The following is a 15230-nucleotide window of genomic DNA, read 5'->3' as shown; positions in this document are numbered from 1 at the left end:
GCTGCTAAAATCGGATGTCCACCATGAGTTGATGAAAATTCTTTAATTGTACGAAAAAAATGTAAAACTTCTGGTTAGGTTTCATGCAAAAGAAAGGAATACCTAATTAGTTCTGTGTCAGAAGAGTAGGATTCTAGCAGCAATTTTACTGGCCCTTAGATGTTTTTATGCTTCTTCTTAAATTTCGAGCAAAAATTAAATAAACAGTAACCTCAAAACAATGAGCTGAAATTGTTTATTAAAAATTGATATATTTCAAGCTAGTATATACAAACGCCAAAATTTGACATGCAAATCACCGCTTAAGACCAAGTAAGTCACACGCATTAGCAAAATGTACAAGTTCTAAACTTACAAACAACCAATTGCAGACACAATAAGAGGTACATGTATAATACATACAAAATTACACTTTACCAAAATATTATTATATGCATGCCAAGAGGAATGACTTAAAATATAATTGGAAGTGGCAAAAGGTGAGGTCCCAGGTCTAACAGATCAAAGTTCGTATTCAAAAAAGGGGGATTTCGAGTGGGTTTTAATAATCTCTCTCAGCCCCCTCTTACAAAATAAGTTCTACTTCTCTCCACATATTGTACATAGTGAAACTAACTCTCAGCCAATCAGATTGCAGGAATAGTCCTGGAGCTCCTAGAGTATAAATACTAGCATAGGGAGAAAATGTAATGGCTTACTTAGAGGATATTTATATTGTGTGATTTGATACTGGCTTTATCCAACGCGTTGAAATGGTGTATACATGTATATTCGCGAGGCTTGCCGAGCGAATATACACCATTTCAACGCGTTGGATAAATCCAATATCAAATCACACAATTATAGATGTTCTATTTATCTCATACGAAGCTTTGAGACTTCCCCTGCGAAACTACATGAACGATTGCTGATTGATGACGTATAACTTGATGACGTACTACCGTTGATGTTGACATGCCTGGAAAGAAAGTAGATCGTGTTCAAAATTTAGAATTTTTGCTATCTGCGTTTTTGAAAACATTATGTGTCAATTGCTGGGAGTTTACATCAAACGAACTTCTGACTGAAAGTTGTAAGGACCATGGGATCGTGAAAATTAACTCTGTAGTGTACGATGACAGTACAAAACGTGTAAGGCAAGGCTAGGCTATTTGTAAATTCATTGTTGATCCATGGTAAGGTACACCTACATTACTAGGTAGGCATACATAGTATAATATAAGAAAGCATTTATGGAAGATGTTAAAGGAATCTTATAACAACAACTTAACTGCTAGGCTAGCTTGACTTCTCCGAAAACGATTTAAAAAAAGGGGGGGGATAAAATCTGTCTTCAAGTAGCCAATACAGGTTCCTTGATAAAATAAGACACTTCTTGTACATATACGAGTCTTTTTCTGCTTTTAACGATATTATCGCTCTTTATCATTCATTTTTATATTGGTGCAATAATTTTCACAATTAAAAGTTTCAATAAAATAAAATCTTGAAGCGAGGGATCGTGTCAAAACCGGAAGTGCTATTGATAAAGCATCTACCCGTTAATAAAGCATAAGTTTATCTAATGGGCTGTATCTCCAACACGTACATTTTTATGAGAAAAGTATGCATTTACATGTACAACTTAAATACTATATACACGAACAAATATATATGTTGAACGAAACACAAATATAAAAACCAGAAGTCTCTGTCGAGACTGTAGCTCTACTGGTTTGTACTTATAAAAAAGGATGAGAAAAGAAGCCATTGCCATCAGATCAAAACTGTAGAAGGAGTAGAGTTTTAAAGGAATTTCACAGAAAATTCTATTTTTAGTAACCATGGCAACACCATTCATCAAAATCAAAAACCGTTGCACTAGTTTGTGTATCTTAGTGTATTCTACTTGTTTGCCAAGTTATATTGAAATCAGTCCAAAATTGTAGGAGGAGTAGTGTTTTAAAGGAATTTCACAGAAAATTTTATTTTTAGTAACCATGGCAACACCGTTCATCGAAATTTAAAAAACGATGCATTATTCTATGTATCGTAGTGTAGTCTACTTGTGTACCAAGTTATATTGAAATCAGACCAGAACTGTAGAAGGAGTAGCGTTTTAAAGGAATTTCACATAAAATTCTATTTTTAGTAACCATGGCAACACTGTTCATCGAAATAAAAAAAACGATGCACTATTTTATGTATCTTAGTGTAGTCTACTTGTGTGCCAAGTTATATTGAAATCATGTCAAAACTGTAGGAGGAGTAGCATTTTAAAGGAATTTCACAGAAAATTCTATTTTTAGTAACCATGACAACACCGTCCCTCGAAATTAAAAACCGATGCACTCTTTTATGTATCTTAGTGTAGTCTACTTGTGTGCCAAGTTATATTGAAATCGGACCAAAACTGTAGAAGGAGTAGCGTTTTAAAGGAATTTCACAGAAAATTCTATTTTTAGTAACCATGGCAACACCGTTCATCGAAATCAAAAACCGATGCACTAAAACTGGATCACAGGAGCCGGGTTTACAAATTGTGTGCCAGATTATATTAAAATCAGACGAAAAAATATACAGTAGCGTTTTGAAAAATTGTTTATTTGAAATAACAAAAAAAGTAGCTTTCGGACGATACACTTTAATATCGACATTAATTGGTTCTTACCAAGAAATATACAGTTTACATTCGTCAGCATTTATTTACACATAAATGTTATTTACATATTTACATGTTAACATCCGAGTAAAGATGTATATAAATAAATGCCTTCGCGGCATCCTGATTGGCTTATATAAAATTTGGCCGCGGTAAAGGATCACAGGAGCCGGGTTTACAAATTAAAGGTTTATATAAAATAACAAAAAATAAATACATTGACGATTATGCCAAAAATATACATTCACGAATTTTTTAACATAAATCGCTTTATTTGAAAATAAACCTTATTTGGTTATAATTTAAATCAGCTTTCGTATTAAAGCCACTGTCTATAATGACATTAATTGGTTCTTAGGTGCTAGGGCGGGGCTATGTAGATTATATAGTGAAATGTATAAAATCTTTGAAAATCTTCTTCTTGCTCCTGAGTATCAAACAAACTAACCAGGCAAGTACATATTTACATGTATGTTGCACAAGAGTGCCTCTTCCAAAATTGTGAATTTTATGGCCTCAGGGTCAGGGTTAGGGTGGGACTGTATCGATTATATCGTGAAAATATATGAATTCTTTGAAAATCTTCTTCTCTGCTCCTGAGTATTAATCCAATGAACTATGTACAGAGTTTTGATGAAGAAGGATGCCTCTCCCAGATTTGTGAATTTCAGGGTCCCAGGGTCAGCGGTTTGGGTGTTAGGGTGGGGCTCTAATGGTTATATATAGAAAATGCTTGACTTCTTCGAAAACTTTTTCCTTTGCTCCTGGGTATTATGCCAATGTTCTAAGTATATTTTAATGATGATGAGAGTGTCTCTTCCAAAATGGTTAATTTCAGGGCCCATGGTTCAGGGTACTTGGGGTGGGGATTACATAGTCTGAAAATAGATTAATGCTTTGAAATCTGCTTTTTGTATCAATCAACCATTTATGATGAAATAAAATTTTTGATAAAATTTCCAGAATTTTGAAATATGTGCCCCAGGGCCAGTGGTTCCTGTGGGGTGGGGTGGACAACTGGTTATAAAGTGGAAATGCATTTTCTCATTGTTTCTCTGATCTACCTCTGGGTATTAAGTAACCAAAGTAAGCAAGCTAAGTGTATAGTTTTGATAAGCAATTAGTGCCTCTTTCAAAATTTTGAATTTCATGGCCTTTCATTTAAAACGCGAACCAATTCAATTGTTGTAAAGTTGTTACATAATAGTCAGGTGACCTATAAGGTCCGTGGGCCTCTTGTTTAATATATCGGCGGGGTGACCGGTTGGCAGGGGACGTTGAATTCCTACTAGGCTTCTGATCTCATTTCCATTATTACAGGTACCAGTGGTCCTGGTTTTTCCCTACATACATGTACGAGTTTATATCAGTATTGGTTTCTATGAGGTTGATCACTTTCCTTAAAAAAAAGGCAAGTACACACCGTTTAAATGATGATAGTATTTTTCTAAACAAGACCTGTGAAATTCATTACATGTCATTCATTTTGCATTCCTAAATTCAGCCCACAGAAGTTCGTTACAATCTTCCGCATAATGTTGTAATTATAATTACCGTTTTTTTATTGTCTTAATATTGTCATATAACCCAAATGTTTCTCTTTTCTTTGGATTTTTTTTAAAATGGCTTATTATATATGATTACCGTTTTCAGCAACTCACTGATAAAAGACAATCAACTCTTGTATGTCAGTAAATTTATATGTATAAAAGATTAATTCATTTTACCATATACAATGTATATATATTTATCATATCCTAACACAAGTCCAATTCTGAGGATATGTTATTTGGATATTTTACTTAAAAGACGTTAATGGTAAGCTAACAACCAAGCTCTTTGATAAACGTGATGACTTTATCTTTTTTATCGTCCACTTCCGATCCATTACTTATGCAGCAATATACCTTCATCACCTGCATACGGAGTTTATACATCTCAGTTGATTCGATATGCAAGAGCATGTTCTACGTATGAACAATTTCTAAGACGAGGTAAATTATTGACAGATAAGTTGATGAAACAAGAATGTTAACAGTCTCGTTTAAAGTCATCATTTCTTGAGTTCTACGGTCGATACAATGACCTTGTCAGCAAATACAATTTATCATTGAGTCAAATGCTGAGCACTGTAGTCTTAGCTTTGTAGTTGTACATCCTCTGACTTCAAATGATTTTTATGAAGCTACACCTTACCGTTTAAACAATTGGAAAAAGAATGAATCGGATAATTGTCTCAATGTTTGCATGCAAAAAGAAAGATTGTATTAATCATGAAACATATACAGCTGTAGATGTAGGAAAACTTAATAAAAGTGCTATAAAAAGTTATTAATCATGAAACATATACAGCTTTAGATGTAGGAAAAATTAATAAAAGTGCTATAAAAAGTTTATGTCATTTTTACCTTTCCTTTTTTTTTTTTTTTTTTTTTTGGAAAGCGATATGCACATTTTCAGATTTATAGAAAGTTGTTTAGTGAAGGGAATGGCTAAATCAAAAGTTCTTTGGCCAGAAGAAATCCACTAATAAGGAAACACAACATAAGTTTTGTTTTCAGTTGGATGTTTGAGTGAAATATGTGTCCTTTTGAGGGGTCACATTGCACAATTAATTTATTCATTCGTTAAAATACAACCTTTACTTTAGTTTTCTGTAAAGTAACCTAAAGAAATGTATTTTGAAGGTAAACGATAAATCTAAATGCATTTTTCCGACCAGGTAGAGCTGTTTTGCTGATAAAATGTCAGAAACGCACTAATGCGCCAAACAACCTATCTGATTCAATCGGATTTGATTTTCTTTCAATAAATCTATGAGAGCTTTTGAATTTTGATGTCTGAGAAAAATACGACTTTGGCAAAAAATATCTCATTACCAGTAAGAATATGTCTCTAAGCAGGATCAAGCATGAAATCGAAGAATCATGCTTTGCTACTATTATAGCTTTAAAAATATCAGTTCAGCTAGGATATGCCTTTATTAGTTTTTTCCTCGTTCAGTTACACGCGTTTTGGGCAAATTTCGTTTCATAGTTTCAAAGTTTGACCTATCTTTAAAAAAACCATTTCATTATAGTATACTCACAGTATAATGGCAAAGTATCCGCACATAATGTCAAAGTATCCGCATATAATGTCTAAGAATCAGCACATACATGTAGTGTTGAAGTATTAGCATACAGTTTGAAAATATCAGCATATAATAAATCTCTTTATACGTTGGCGTTTGAAAGTGACGCAACTAACTAAGTTAAACCTAACTGGGGTAAAGGAAATATACATTGTGGAAGCAAGCTCAATACAAATGTATGTTAACAAGGTTTCAGCACATTTTTGTTTTGACCTCTATTTTTAAAAAAAACGTACTGTTTTAGTTCTTATAATAAGTTTGGATTCTCTAATGTTAATTAAACTATATTCAATTTAAACCCCATTTTTAAACTCCACACAATAAAAAAACATTTTGTAAGGAACTATATTTTGTGGCGGAAGGATTTTTAGAAGAAAAAGTTCCATTTTTTTCTCTTTCAAAGTATTCAGTATTGTTAAGCGTTGATTCTCATTTTTACATGCAGTCTGTACAGTATACAGAGTAATTTTTGCAGTGAAATGTTCTATGCTGGTCTTAAATTATATATATTACATTAACTTTCATGAATTCTACCATTATATGTGGCAAATATATCAAATATATTGTGAAAGTCCAAAAGACAGAAATTGCCCAATTAAGCTTAACAATAGCACTATTTTAGTAAAATCTAAAAATTAACATTACAGCCCCCACTTTTTATTTCATTTTCTGAATTACCATTCTGCTTAAAATAAAAAAAGTATCATTACTTTCAAATGCTTTTGTTGCTTTTTAAATTTTTAACACCGGAAAAAAAAACTAGAGGTAGTGTGAGCAATGACCTCACTAAATGATACCCCGCCTCCAATATGATTATGATGGCAGTGTCCATGTTTTACTATAATTGGAAATCCAAAATACATGTATGTGTCGAATCAAAAAGTAAAATATATATTGGAAAGGAAGTGCACAATGGCAATATGTAATAAAGATTCTGTGAAAGTTTCATAAAAAAAGATTGGTGAACAAGGCGGGCAGAATGCCTATAGCGTCTGATATTAAGAAATCATATTCAAAATGTAAACTGAGTAATTAAATTAGCTTCTCATTATTGAAATTTATAAAATTATGAGGAAAAAAAACTTTTCTGAAAGAAAAAAAATCTCGTAAAAATTTCTCCTTTATAAGAATATTTTTTTTATTGCCCCAGCAGTATATGATTACATGAATGGCGCCAAGGTTGGGGAGCCCTGGATTCACCAAACTGACAAACACAGGAAATTATAAAAAATATTAAGTGGTATTCGTGGGACTCAAACCCTAAGCAATAATAGTCCGACGCATCAAACTGCGTTGGGACTAACGTGCTTACCACATGTATGCTACATGGCTCATGCTGATTTTAGGCATTTAAATCATGTTTGTTATAAGACCCTTGATTTAATGGACTTAAATTATTTCTCGGAAAGATGCGAATACTTTGTCATAAAAGTGTACTTTTAAGGTATGAAAGGTTTTCGCTCCATGTTTTTGTAAACCAAAAAATGTATATTTTATCGCAAACTTTTAGGATTATCTTTCAAAAAAAAAAAAATGGAGCGAAGACCCACTCATGTTGAAAAATTTTCTTAAAGTATGAGAAAATGATCGATTTTGTTCTTTTTAGTGTTTGTATGCTTTTTCATGGGCAAATATTTTCAGTCTCTGTGAGACTTTTGTAAATTGTAGAGATTTTACATGAAGTATACTTTAATATTAGTTGAAATATCAAATAAAATTAGGATATAATTGAGATTAAATTTTTCATTTCTTATCTGTCGCACTATAGGCACTTCGTCCGCCCTATCCCCCCCCCCCCTCCATCTTCTTTCATTTAGTGGTATGAGAGGAGTAGCAGATAAGAATACCCAAATTCTAACAGACGGACGGACGTACAGACGGGCATCACGATTACTATATATACCCTCCAACTTTTCAAGCGGGGGTATAATAACATTTTTTGGGTGCAGAAAGTTCAATTTATTGATTTTGCCAAAAATTTGAAACTATTTTTGTTGTGACAATTTTTAATATGACTATTTCAGATTTAAAAAAAGACCGTGTTTGATCCAATCATTAATTTAGATAATAATTTAAAAAGAAAGATTTTGAAAAATTGATTTACGTATTAGACGTAATTATAGTGCAATTAAAACATATTAATTGCTCGCTAGTGCTAAAAGAAGTGCACAGACCCCCATTTTGTGATTTATTCTTAAGCTAATAGATGTAAAGTAGATTCTAAAAATATACTCGACAAAAAAAAGTTCAATACTTTTGATAACAGGAACGAACCTCCTTAAAACCTGAGAAATTTTAAATCAACAAATCATTTATAGACTGTGTTCTCGGGCAACATGCATTTGTCGACCCCTCGATCCAAACTGTAACGGCCTCAGGTAAATAGTTTGATTCTTAGTTCCGATAAAACGCATAATACCCTCAAACACAGTCAATGTATATATTATGTTTAAGTATCAGCATATAATCAGCTTATGTTAAAGTTTCAACATATAATAAAATTAAATCACAACATGAATGTTATTTACAAATTAAGAGGGCTGGGTGGTTTTAGCCATTTTCAGACTATTTTGATCTCCTTTAGAAGAAGAGGTCCATATAAAATTAACAAAAATGTACAAATTTTGAAACTAAAATGTATGATATTTTTCTTTGCCAAATGATAATTGACTGCTTAAGATATCATATCGGAAAAAATACGTTATATCTAATGGTTAATGTGTTAAACCCCAAGCCTCCTTAAGATCGTTCTGTGAGCAATAAGCTCACTAAATGATACCCCCACCTCCCATATGGTTATGATGGCAAAGTCCATGTTTTTCTGTGGCCGGGAAACCCCAAATATGTGTCGGATCAAAAAGTAAAATAGGAGGTGCACAATGGCAATACGTACTAAAGATTCCGTGAAAGTTTCATGAAATTTCACTCAGTGGTATAAGAGGAGTTGCGGATGATAGATTGGTACCCCAAAGCGTAACAGACAGAGGACAGACGTACGGACGGACGGACATACCGATTACAGTATACCTTCCCACTTTTCAAGCGGGGGGTATTAACATGACTTTATTATCTTTTATGAAAAGGGGCAGTCAAAAAAGCCTTACATTAATAAAATCTAATATGGATGTAGTGTCAATATATATTTACATGTAGGAGCACTTGTGCAAATATAATAATTGAGTACTCTAACACATCCTTTTCTCAAGTTCACATTCAAAACATTAAAAGAAAAAAACTGCCGTACGGCATAACTAAAATAGATTTTCTAAAATTTCACGAATTTATTTAGATATTACAAATATAACTGTTCAAACACGCCATCATTTTTAGACAAAAGAAAAAGCTTGTATATTCAGGAAATCACTTTATTTCTTGATCTGTTTCTTGGATTTCTTGTGTAGCTTACTTTGGTATTTCTAGGATCATAAAACCCCCAGACACAAAAGCTATTATCATTGCCAGAATGGAGAAGGCAAAAGCAAAATGAAATTCATATCTGTATAGTAGCTTCGCATTATTGACGTCAGCTGCAAACAGTAGAATGGAAACTGCAATGAAGAAAGCTGCAATGAAAAAATAAAGACATTTAAAATTTCATTTATGGATACTTTTCTTGGTATAGATCTGCAGAACTGTAGATCTCTGAAAAAATATAATTACAGACCGGAGAGGTACAATGCCACCTTTTCAAAAAAAATTTATATATATATATATATATATATATATATATATATATATATATATATATATATATATATATATATATATATATATATATATATATATATATATATATCAAAAGTGCGCCGTTTATCGATTTAATAATATTTACACTGTATCCATGTTTTTTTCAAACTGCAAATTAAAAAAACAAGTATTACTAAGGATGTGATCCTAACATAATATTTAACTATTTCCACAACAAAAGTTCGCTATAATTATTGTTAATAGCCCTCCTAGATTTAAAATGGAAACCATAGAAAACTTTGCTAATTCATACTGCCATTATTGCTCCCATTTTGGATAGCAAGATAATTCGATCTAAAGCGTACAGAGGCCCTGGAAGGACATTGACTTACTTGTTATGAGTCATTTTATCATAACTTGTTTGTTGTGACTTAATTGTTACGAATTATTTGTTGCTAGTTAAACTAAGTACAACGTAGCTATGTAGAACGTGTAGCTTTCGTGTAGTTTAAGTAAAAATTTGAAGAAAGTAATCAAGAGCCGAACATAACTTTTTTAAAGTGACAATTAAATGAACAGTAAGTTCTAAGGATGGCACTGTACGTAGTTTTCTGTCGTTTTTTCTAGCGAGCCACAGATCTGCAGCTCAGTTCTTAGTGAAATTTATTGATCCTCTATACAGGATAAATTTTGTATCAAAAGTTCTTAAAAAAAAAAAAACTCTTTCAGCGACAACAAGAAAAGGACAATTATATCCATTGGGCTTTGCCCCTGAGAATTTTTACAACTTCTATACGACTGAATTGAGAGGTAAAAATGAGAGATTCTTAATTGTATTTATAAAGATATTTGGTCATTGCATTTTACTAGTCATCAATGAGTTTTGTCGGTTCATGATTCTTGTATATTGTGGATGAGTGTATCCTTTTTTTTCAAATGTTGAATAGAATATTTTTATACACCGGTATTCTACTTAATTGAGACCTGAAAATAAATTATTAATTGATAATTATTGCAATAGTATAATACAGTGTCAATCATTGTGTTTTGGAATAAATTTATTCCTTAAAAATTCCATGAATATTACATACCTCCAACAAAAGCTGAAATACTGGACACAATTAGTAGTGGTTTCATATGCTTAAGAAAACATAACTTTAAGATTGTCAACCCTGAAGCAAACATGAGTGCAACGAAGCCCAGGATACTCATAGTTTGAGAAGATTTAGTGCGCAACTGGCTGTTTGAGATATCTGCAAATAAAAATTCAATCTTTGTTTAAGTAAAATGAAGATAAATATAATTAGGTAATAAAATAACATGAAACGGTACGGCATTCATTTGTCTGCTCACCTATATCATTCTGTAGGTAATCGCCAGTATCTTTACATGTACACATTTTCCACAAACCAGCGTACGTTGCTGAATGTTTTTCTGGATCTATTGAATTCTCGTTAGAAATCCAATATGGTGAGGCTAGGCCGAATAACTGAAGGATGACTGCGCAAATTAATATCACCAATGCAATGAGCAAGACTGCCGGACGCTCCATATTCTCGTCTGAAAAGAAATGAAAACGAAATGTATTACTCATTTCATAAAAAAAATAAACGTAATATACCGGGTATTACAGCGCAAATCCAATAATGCATGTAAACAGGTAGCTCCTATTGAATTTCTTCAAAACAATAGGTCAGTTATAAAATATTTTCAATATTCCAAACAATTAAAGTTAATTTTATTTCTAAACATTATAAAAATTCTTACAGACACAGAAAAAATGTCTAGTTCTATTACATGTAAATGTAAATGTTCCACCAAGCCTCTTCCGTTACATGTACTCCTTAAAGACATTAACAGGGGTGATGGAGAAACTTCAATGGTACAATACATCATGTCCATCAATGATTTCGAAAAATGATAAAATCGCAGGTGAATTATTTATACAAACCGCACCAATTCCTTTATTGGTAATTGGAAGGTTAAGTGGGAAACGGGTTGTCAGCAGGATTTACTTTTGAACATAGTCGAAAAAAAGACAACAATTTCTCGTTTGCCAACAGAACGGCACTTTGAAGTATTATATGTTGAGGGTCCTTCGGAAGAGGCCTTTAAACCCGAGGCCCGACGCAATATCCCTCATTGCTCAATGGCCCTGAGTGAGGATTAAAGGTCTAAAATTGAAGTTTATTCACCAGTATATAATGGCTTTTCTATATGAGTGAAAATTCTCGAAAGGGACGTTAAACAACAAATAATAATGCAATCGTTGTCAAATATGGCTCAATTTCAAGTTGAATCACTTTATAAATTGATTTGATTTTAAGTTAAAAGTTTTCTATTTCACATAAAAAATAGAATTAAGTTTTTTGGAACTTAATTGAAATCATTTTTATAACATTCTTGGCCACAAAGAGTTTGTTTAATACTGTTTCCTGTCAGCTATCAAACAAACTGGGATAGAAGTTTCACAGGAAATCAGTTTATAGTTACTGAATAAGATAGGGGCAAGAGGATAGGGATGGAGCCAAACACAACAGTGATCTGAAATGCATTGTGCATTATTGTTTGAATTAGCTCTTTTTCACCTCTCTTGAGTATATACGATGTATATATAAATTTCACTAAAAATGTATTATAAGTCTGCATGCAGTGTCTTAAGATATAATTAATTATTTATTATATTAAAACTACAAACTGAACAGTTCAGACAAATTAAGAATAATTTAACGTTTGTCATAAATTTATTAAACTTCCAATAAAAGGGAAGTATGTGTAACTACAAGTACACTACTGTACAATTTTCTTACAATTTTTTTCCTACCTGATGATTGCATGTCTATAATAATGTTTAAAGGCATGCTTATTTTTAAAATGAAGCTTGTTTTGGCAGATGTAAAAGTAAACAAACTATAATTAGTCTCATATTTCCAAACATTCACAGCATTTTAACAAATATAAACAATGATTGTTTACTGTATTTATATAACGTATCGTCTATAATAAGTCAACTTTCTAATTAAGGTATATACATTAGAAAGAATTAACTTACAAACTTACTTCCTTTTGTAAAATTGGAGTTCTTATGTTCTGCAAACAAACTAACAAACAAAAATAAGAAAGAAAAAATTAAAATTTAAGTTTATTATGAAAACAAACATAGGACCATGTTCAAAAGGGTTACTCACCTAAATGAACTTCCGATTAAAGTCCTTTTATTTAAAACTGGATATGCCTTTTCTTAAAACCTCGGTGGTTAAATTCAAGTTACTAAACAGAAGGACATATATATTATTATTGGTCATCAATAGTATAACGAGTGACAGGAAAGAAACACTTGTATTAACAGCAGTCAAAGGGATTGTTTGTATGTTGAATTTTTCACTCATACAATGTATGTAGACGCCACCACTTGCCGATGGAGAGCTGCAATTTTTGTCCTATTCTCGGCTCTTGCGGTCATTGAACAGGGAAGGATCTTTTTAGTGCCAAGATATACTGCGACACAGAACCTCGGTTTATAAGGTCTCATCCGGATGACCGGTCTCAAGGTCCCACAGTGGAATTCGAATCTGCGACGTAAGGATGAAGGACATGGAGATAACGAACAGTCTTCAATATCAAAGTCCATAACACTATACAAAATAAGAGCAGAACAAACACGGACCTCCAGAACATTAGAAATGAGATCAGGTGGCATGGAGGAGTGAGCATCCCCTGCCGACCATTCACACCCGCCGTGTGCTCCTTGTCATGATCGGGAGATAAAGGAAAATTCCCGCGCCAATTCAGAGTATAAATAAAGGAGTAAAAAGACTAACAATTAGTATAAAAACGTCTGTCAACACTTAAATTTGCGATTCGAGGGCAGACGCTTTAAACACTGGGCCACTCGGGCGACTAAAATAAATTGTTTAAGCCATAAAAGAAACATAAAAAGTATTGTCAGAACATTTTTACATTTATAACGTTTGTTTCTGTCTCACTTGCTAATTGTTGCTCAAAAAAGACTTATTGTATGTTGTAAAAAAGCGTAATTTAACGAAACATAATTATAAGTTAATGATTATCTTTCTTATTATAAAAATGAATTCAACAAATGTTGTAGGATGCATATTCCGATCGAAATTTAAGAGTCGAAATTCAAATTGTATTTATAAGACGATAGGATATTATCTTAATCGGTTTTCCGCGAAATACTTCTCTAACGTCAAAGCTAGGCGACAATTCACTGATAAAAGAGATGAAAATTGGCGCATTGTGAACGCAGTTTATTTTTATTTTTTTTATTTTTTTTTTTTTTGGTCAACATCAAAATTAATCCAGATTAAGTATGGCAAATGCTGAGAAATGCATTTCAGTACCTAAATAATTTAAACATGTTCTTAGTATTAGGCTTTTATATTATTTCTTTTGTTCTAAGCATTTAGAATTTGAAACTCTAATTACGGTTATGCTTTTGTTATGGGAATAATTTAATTTTAGTTGTAATGCGTCATTTGATTGGAAATAAAAATTAGTTTATATGGTATAACATGTTGCATACATCATAATGAGTTGTCTAAATGTATTATTCCGCGTGACGTTAGTTTTACAGTATGCTCAAGTTGAAGCAAATTATAAGGAATGAAGCTTATTTTAACCATGTTTAACGATATAACATAACTTGGGTAAATTTAAAACACTTTTTATAATAAAGCGTAAACTGTCCAAAGTTATGTTATATCGTATAACAGGTTAAAATAAGCTTCAATCCTTGTATAACAACACACATCCTGTAAACAGCATGGATGTTGGCTTGGTACTCTTTTTGCTTTTTAAAATTTCTATTTTGTGTTTTATATATTTATTCATGCCTGTTTTCGCAATTATCAAAAAGTTTGATTTGGCATTGAGATAACTACTCCCATACTCTATTTGGTTTCGTAATTGAATACGGAAAACAATGAAGCCTGCTTTAAATTTTTTCTAATTTAATTAATAAGGATTTTCTTGGTTAATATTCACTTATTCAATATTTCAATATTTCCGCTTTTGTTTAAGGACATGCTTGTAATTTGAACTGAAATGCAATAAATAAAACATATAAGGAAATAATTATTAGAGGTGCTTGTATCATACAATCAGGTAATTAACCATACAGTAATTATAACAATAGCCCTTAGGCTTCAACAATATGCTTTAATGCTATAAAAATGAGCAACAAAATTTCATCTTAAAAACTGATGTATAATATTTATCGTTACTCATTGTAAATAAATGTTGCCTTTATCTCAATTATTTGATTTGATTTTGGAGACTCCTATATACTTATAAATATTTCTTTTGTTCAAATGAATATGGTATATGGTTGTCTGCGCATACTTTGTGATCAGTCATTATGTTTATTATATATAGGTAAACACTGGGAAAAATGCATTCCGCACTCTATTTAAGCTTAAATGATATTATCATTTGTTTTTCTAAAAAAAAAAAAAAACAGCTCTTTAAAAATAATACATTTTAACGAGGGTTGTCCCAAAACATCGTAGACAGAGAATATAATTTATTTTCATCTTGCTCACTTAAATTTCTTTTCTTGTCATAGTAATGAAATATATGGAGATAACGAACAGTATTCAAGCTCAAAAGTCCACAAAAAATACAAAATAGGAGCAGAGCAAACATGGACCTCCTAAACATCAGAGATTGGATCAGGTGTCATGGAGGAGTGAGCATCCCTTATCGACTGGTCACACGCACCGTTTGCTCCTTGTCATGTTCGGGAAA

The 15230-nt window shown here is 32.1% G+C and overlaps 1 protein-coding gene across 10 annotated transcripts; it reads right to left on the bottom strand.

The window, feature by feature from the left end:
- Positions 1-9029: 9029 nt before the first annotated feature.
- Positions 9030-13307, bottom strand: LOC134250906 (uncharacterized). Of its 10 annotated transcripts, none has more exons than XR_009988624.1 (6): positions 12650-13307; positions 12514-12562; positions 11413-11635; positions 10815-11021; positions 10553-10714; positions 9030-9337 (listed from the first exon to the last, which is right to left on the bottom strand). XR_009988624.1 is itself a non-coding variant. In XM_062733272.1 (5 exons), the coding sequence occupies exons 3-5, from the start codon at positions 11011-11013 to the stop codon at positions 9177-9179; spliced, it is 522 nt and encodes a 173-aa protein (XP_062589256.1). In that variant the 5' UTR covers positions 11014-11021; positions 12522-12551; positions 12650-13146; the 3' UTR covers positions 9034-9176. The 10 variants fall into 10 exon arrangements, 6 of the variants coding, with proteins under 6 accessions (XP_062589256.1, XP_062589255.1, XP_062589254.1 ...); XR_009988625.1 differs by having other exon boundaries at positions 12522-12562; XR_009988627.1 differs by having other exon boundaries at positions 12514-12551; positions 12650-13306.
- Between the last annotated feature and the right edge of the window lie 1923 nt (positions 13308-15230).

Source organism: Saccostrea cucullata, unplaced genomic scaffold (assembly GCF_032062105.1).
Source record: "Saccostrea cucullata isolate Sc308-1 unplaced genomic scaffold, CSIRO_AGI_Scuc_v1 ctg1481, whole genome shotgun sequence".
NCBI classification, from domain to species: Eukaryota; Metazoa; Mollusca; class Bivalvia; order Ostreida; family Ostreidae; genus Saccostrea; species Saccostrea cuccullata.
Note: the sequence above shows the minus strand (reverse complement) of the source record. Positions and strands in the feature narration are given on the sequence as shown.

Coding starts and splice junctions, on each gene's coding strand:
- LOC134250906 (XM_062733272.1), bottom strand. CDS start 11,013: ATGGAGCGTCCGGCAGTCTTGCTCATTGCATTGGTGATATTAATTTGC. Junction 10,715..10,814: donor TTACCTACAGAATGATATAG/GTGAGCAGACAA, acceptor TTTTATTTGCAG/ATATCTCAAACAGCCAGTTG. Junction 9,338..10,552: donor TATTTCAGCTTTTGTTGGAG/GTATGTAATATT, acceptor TTTTCATTGCAG/CTTTCTTCATTGCAGTTTCC.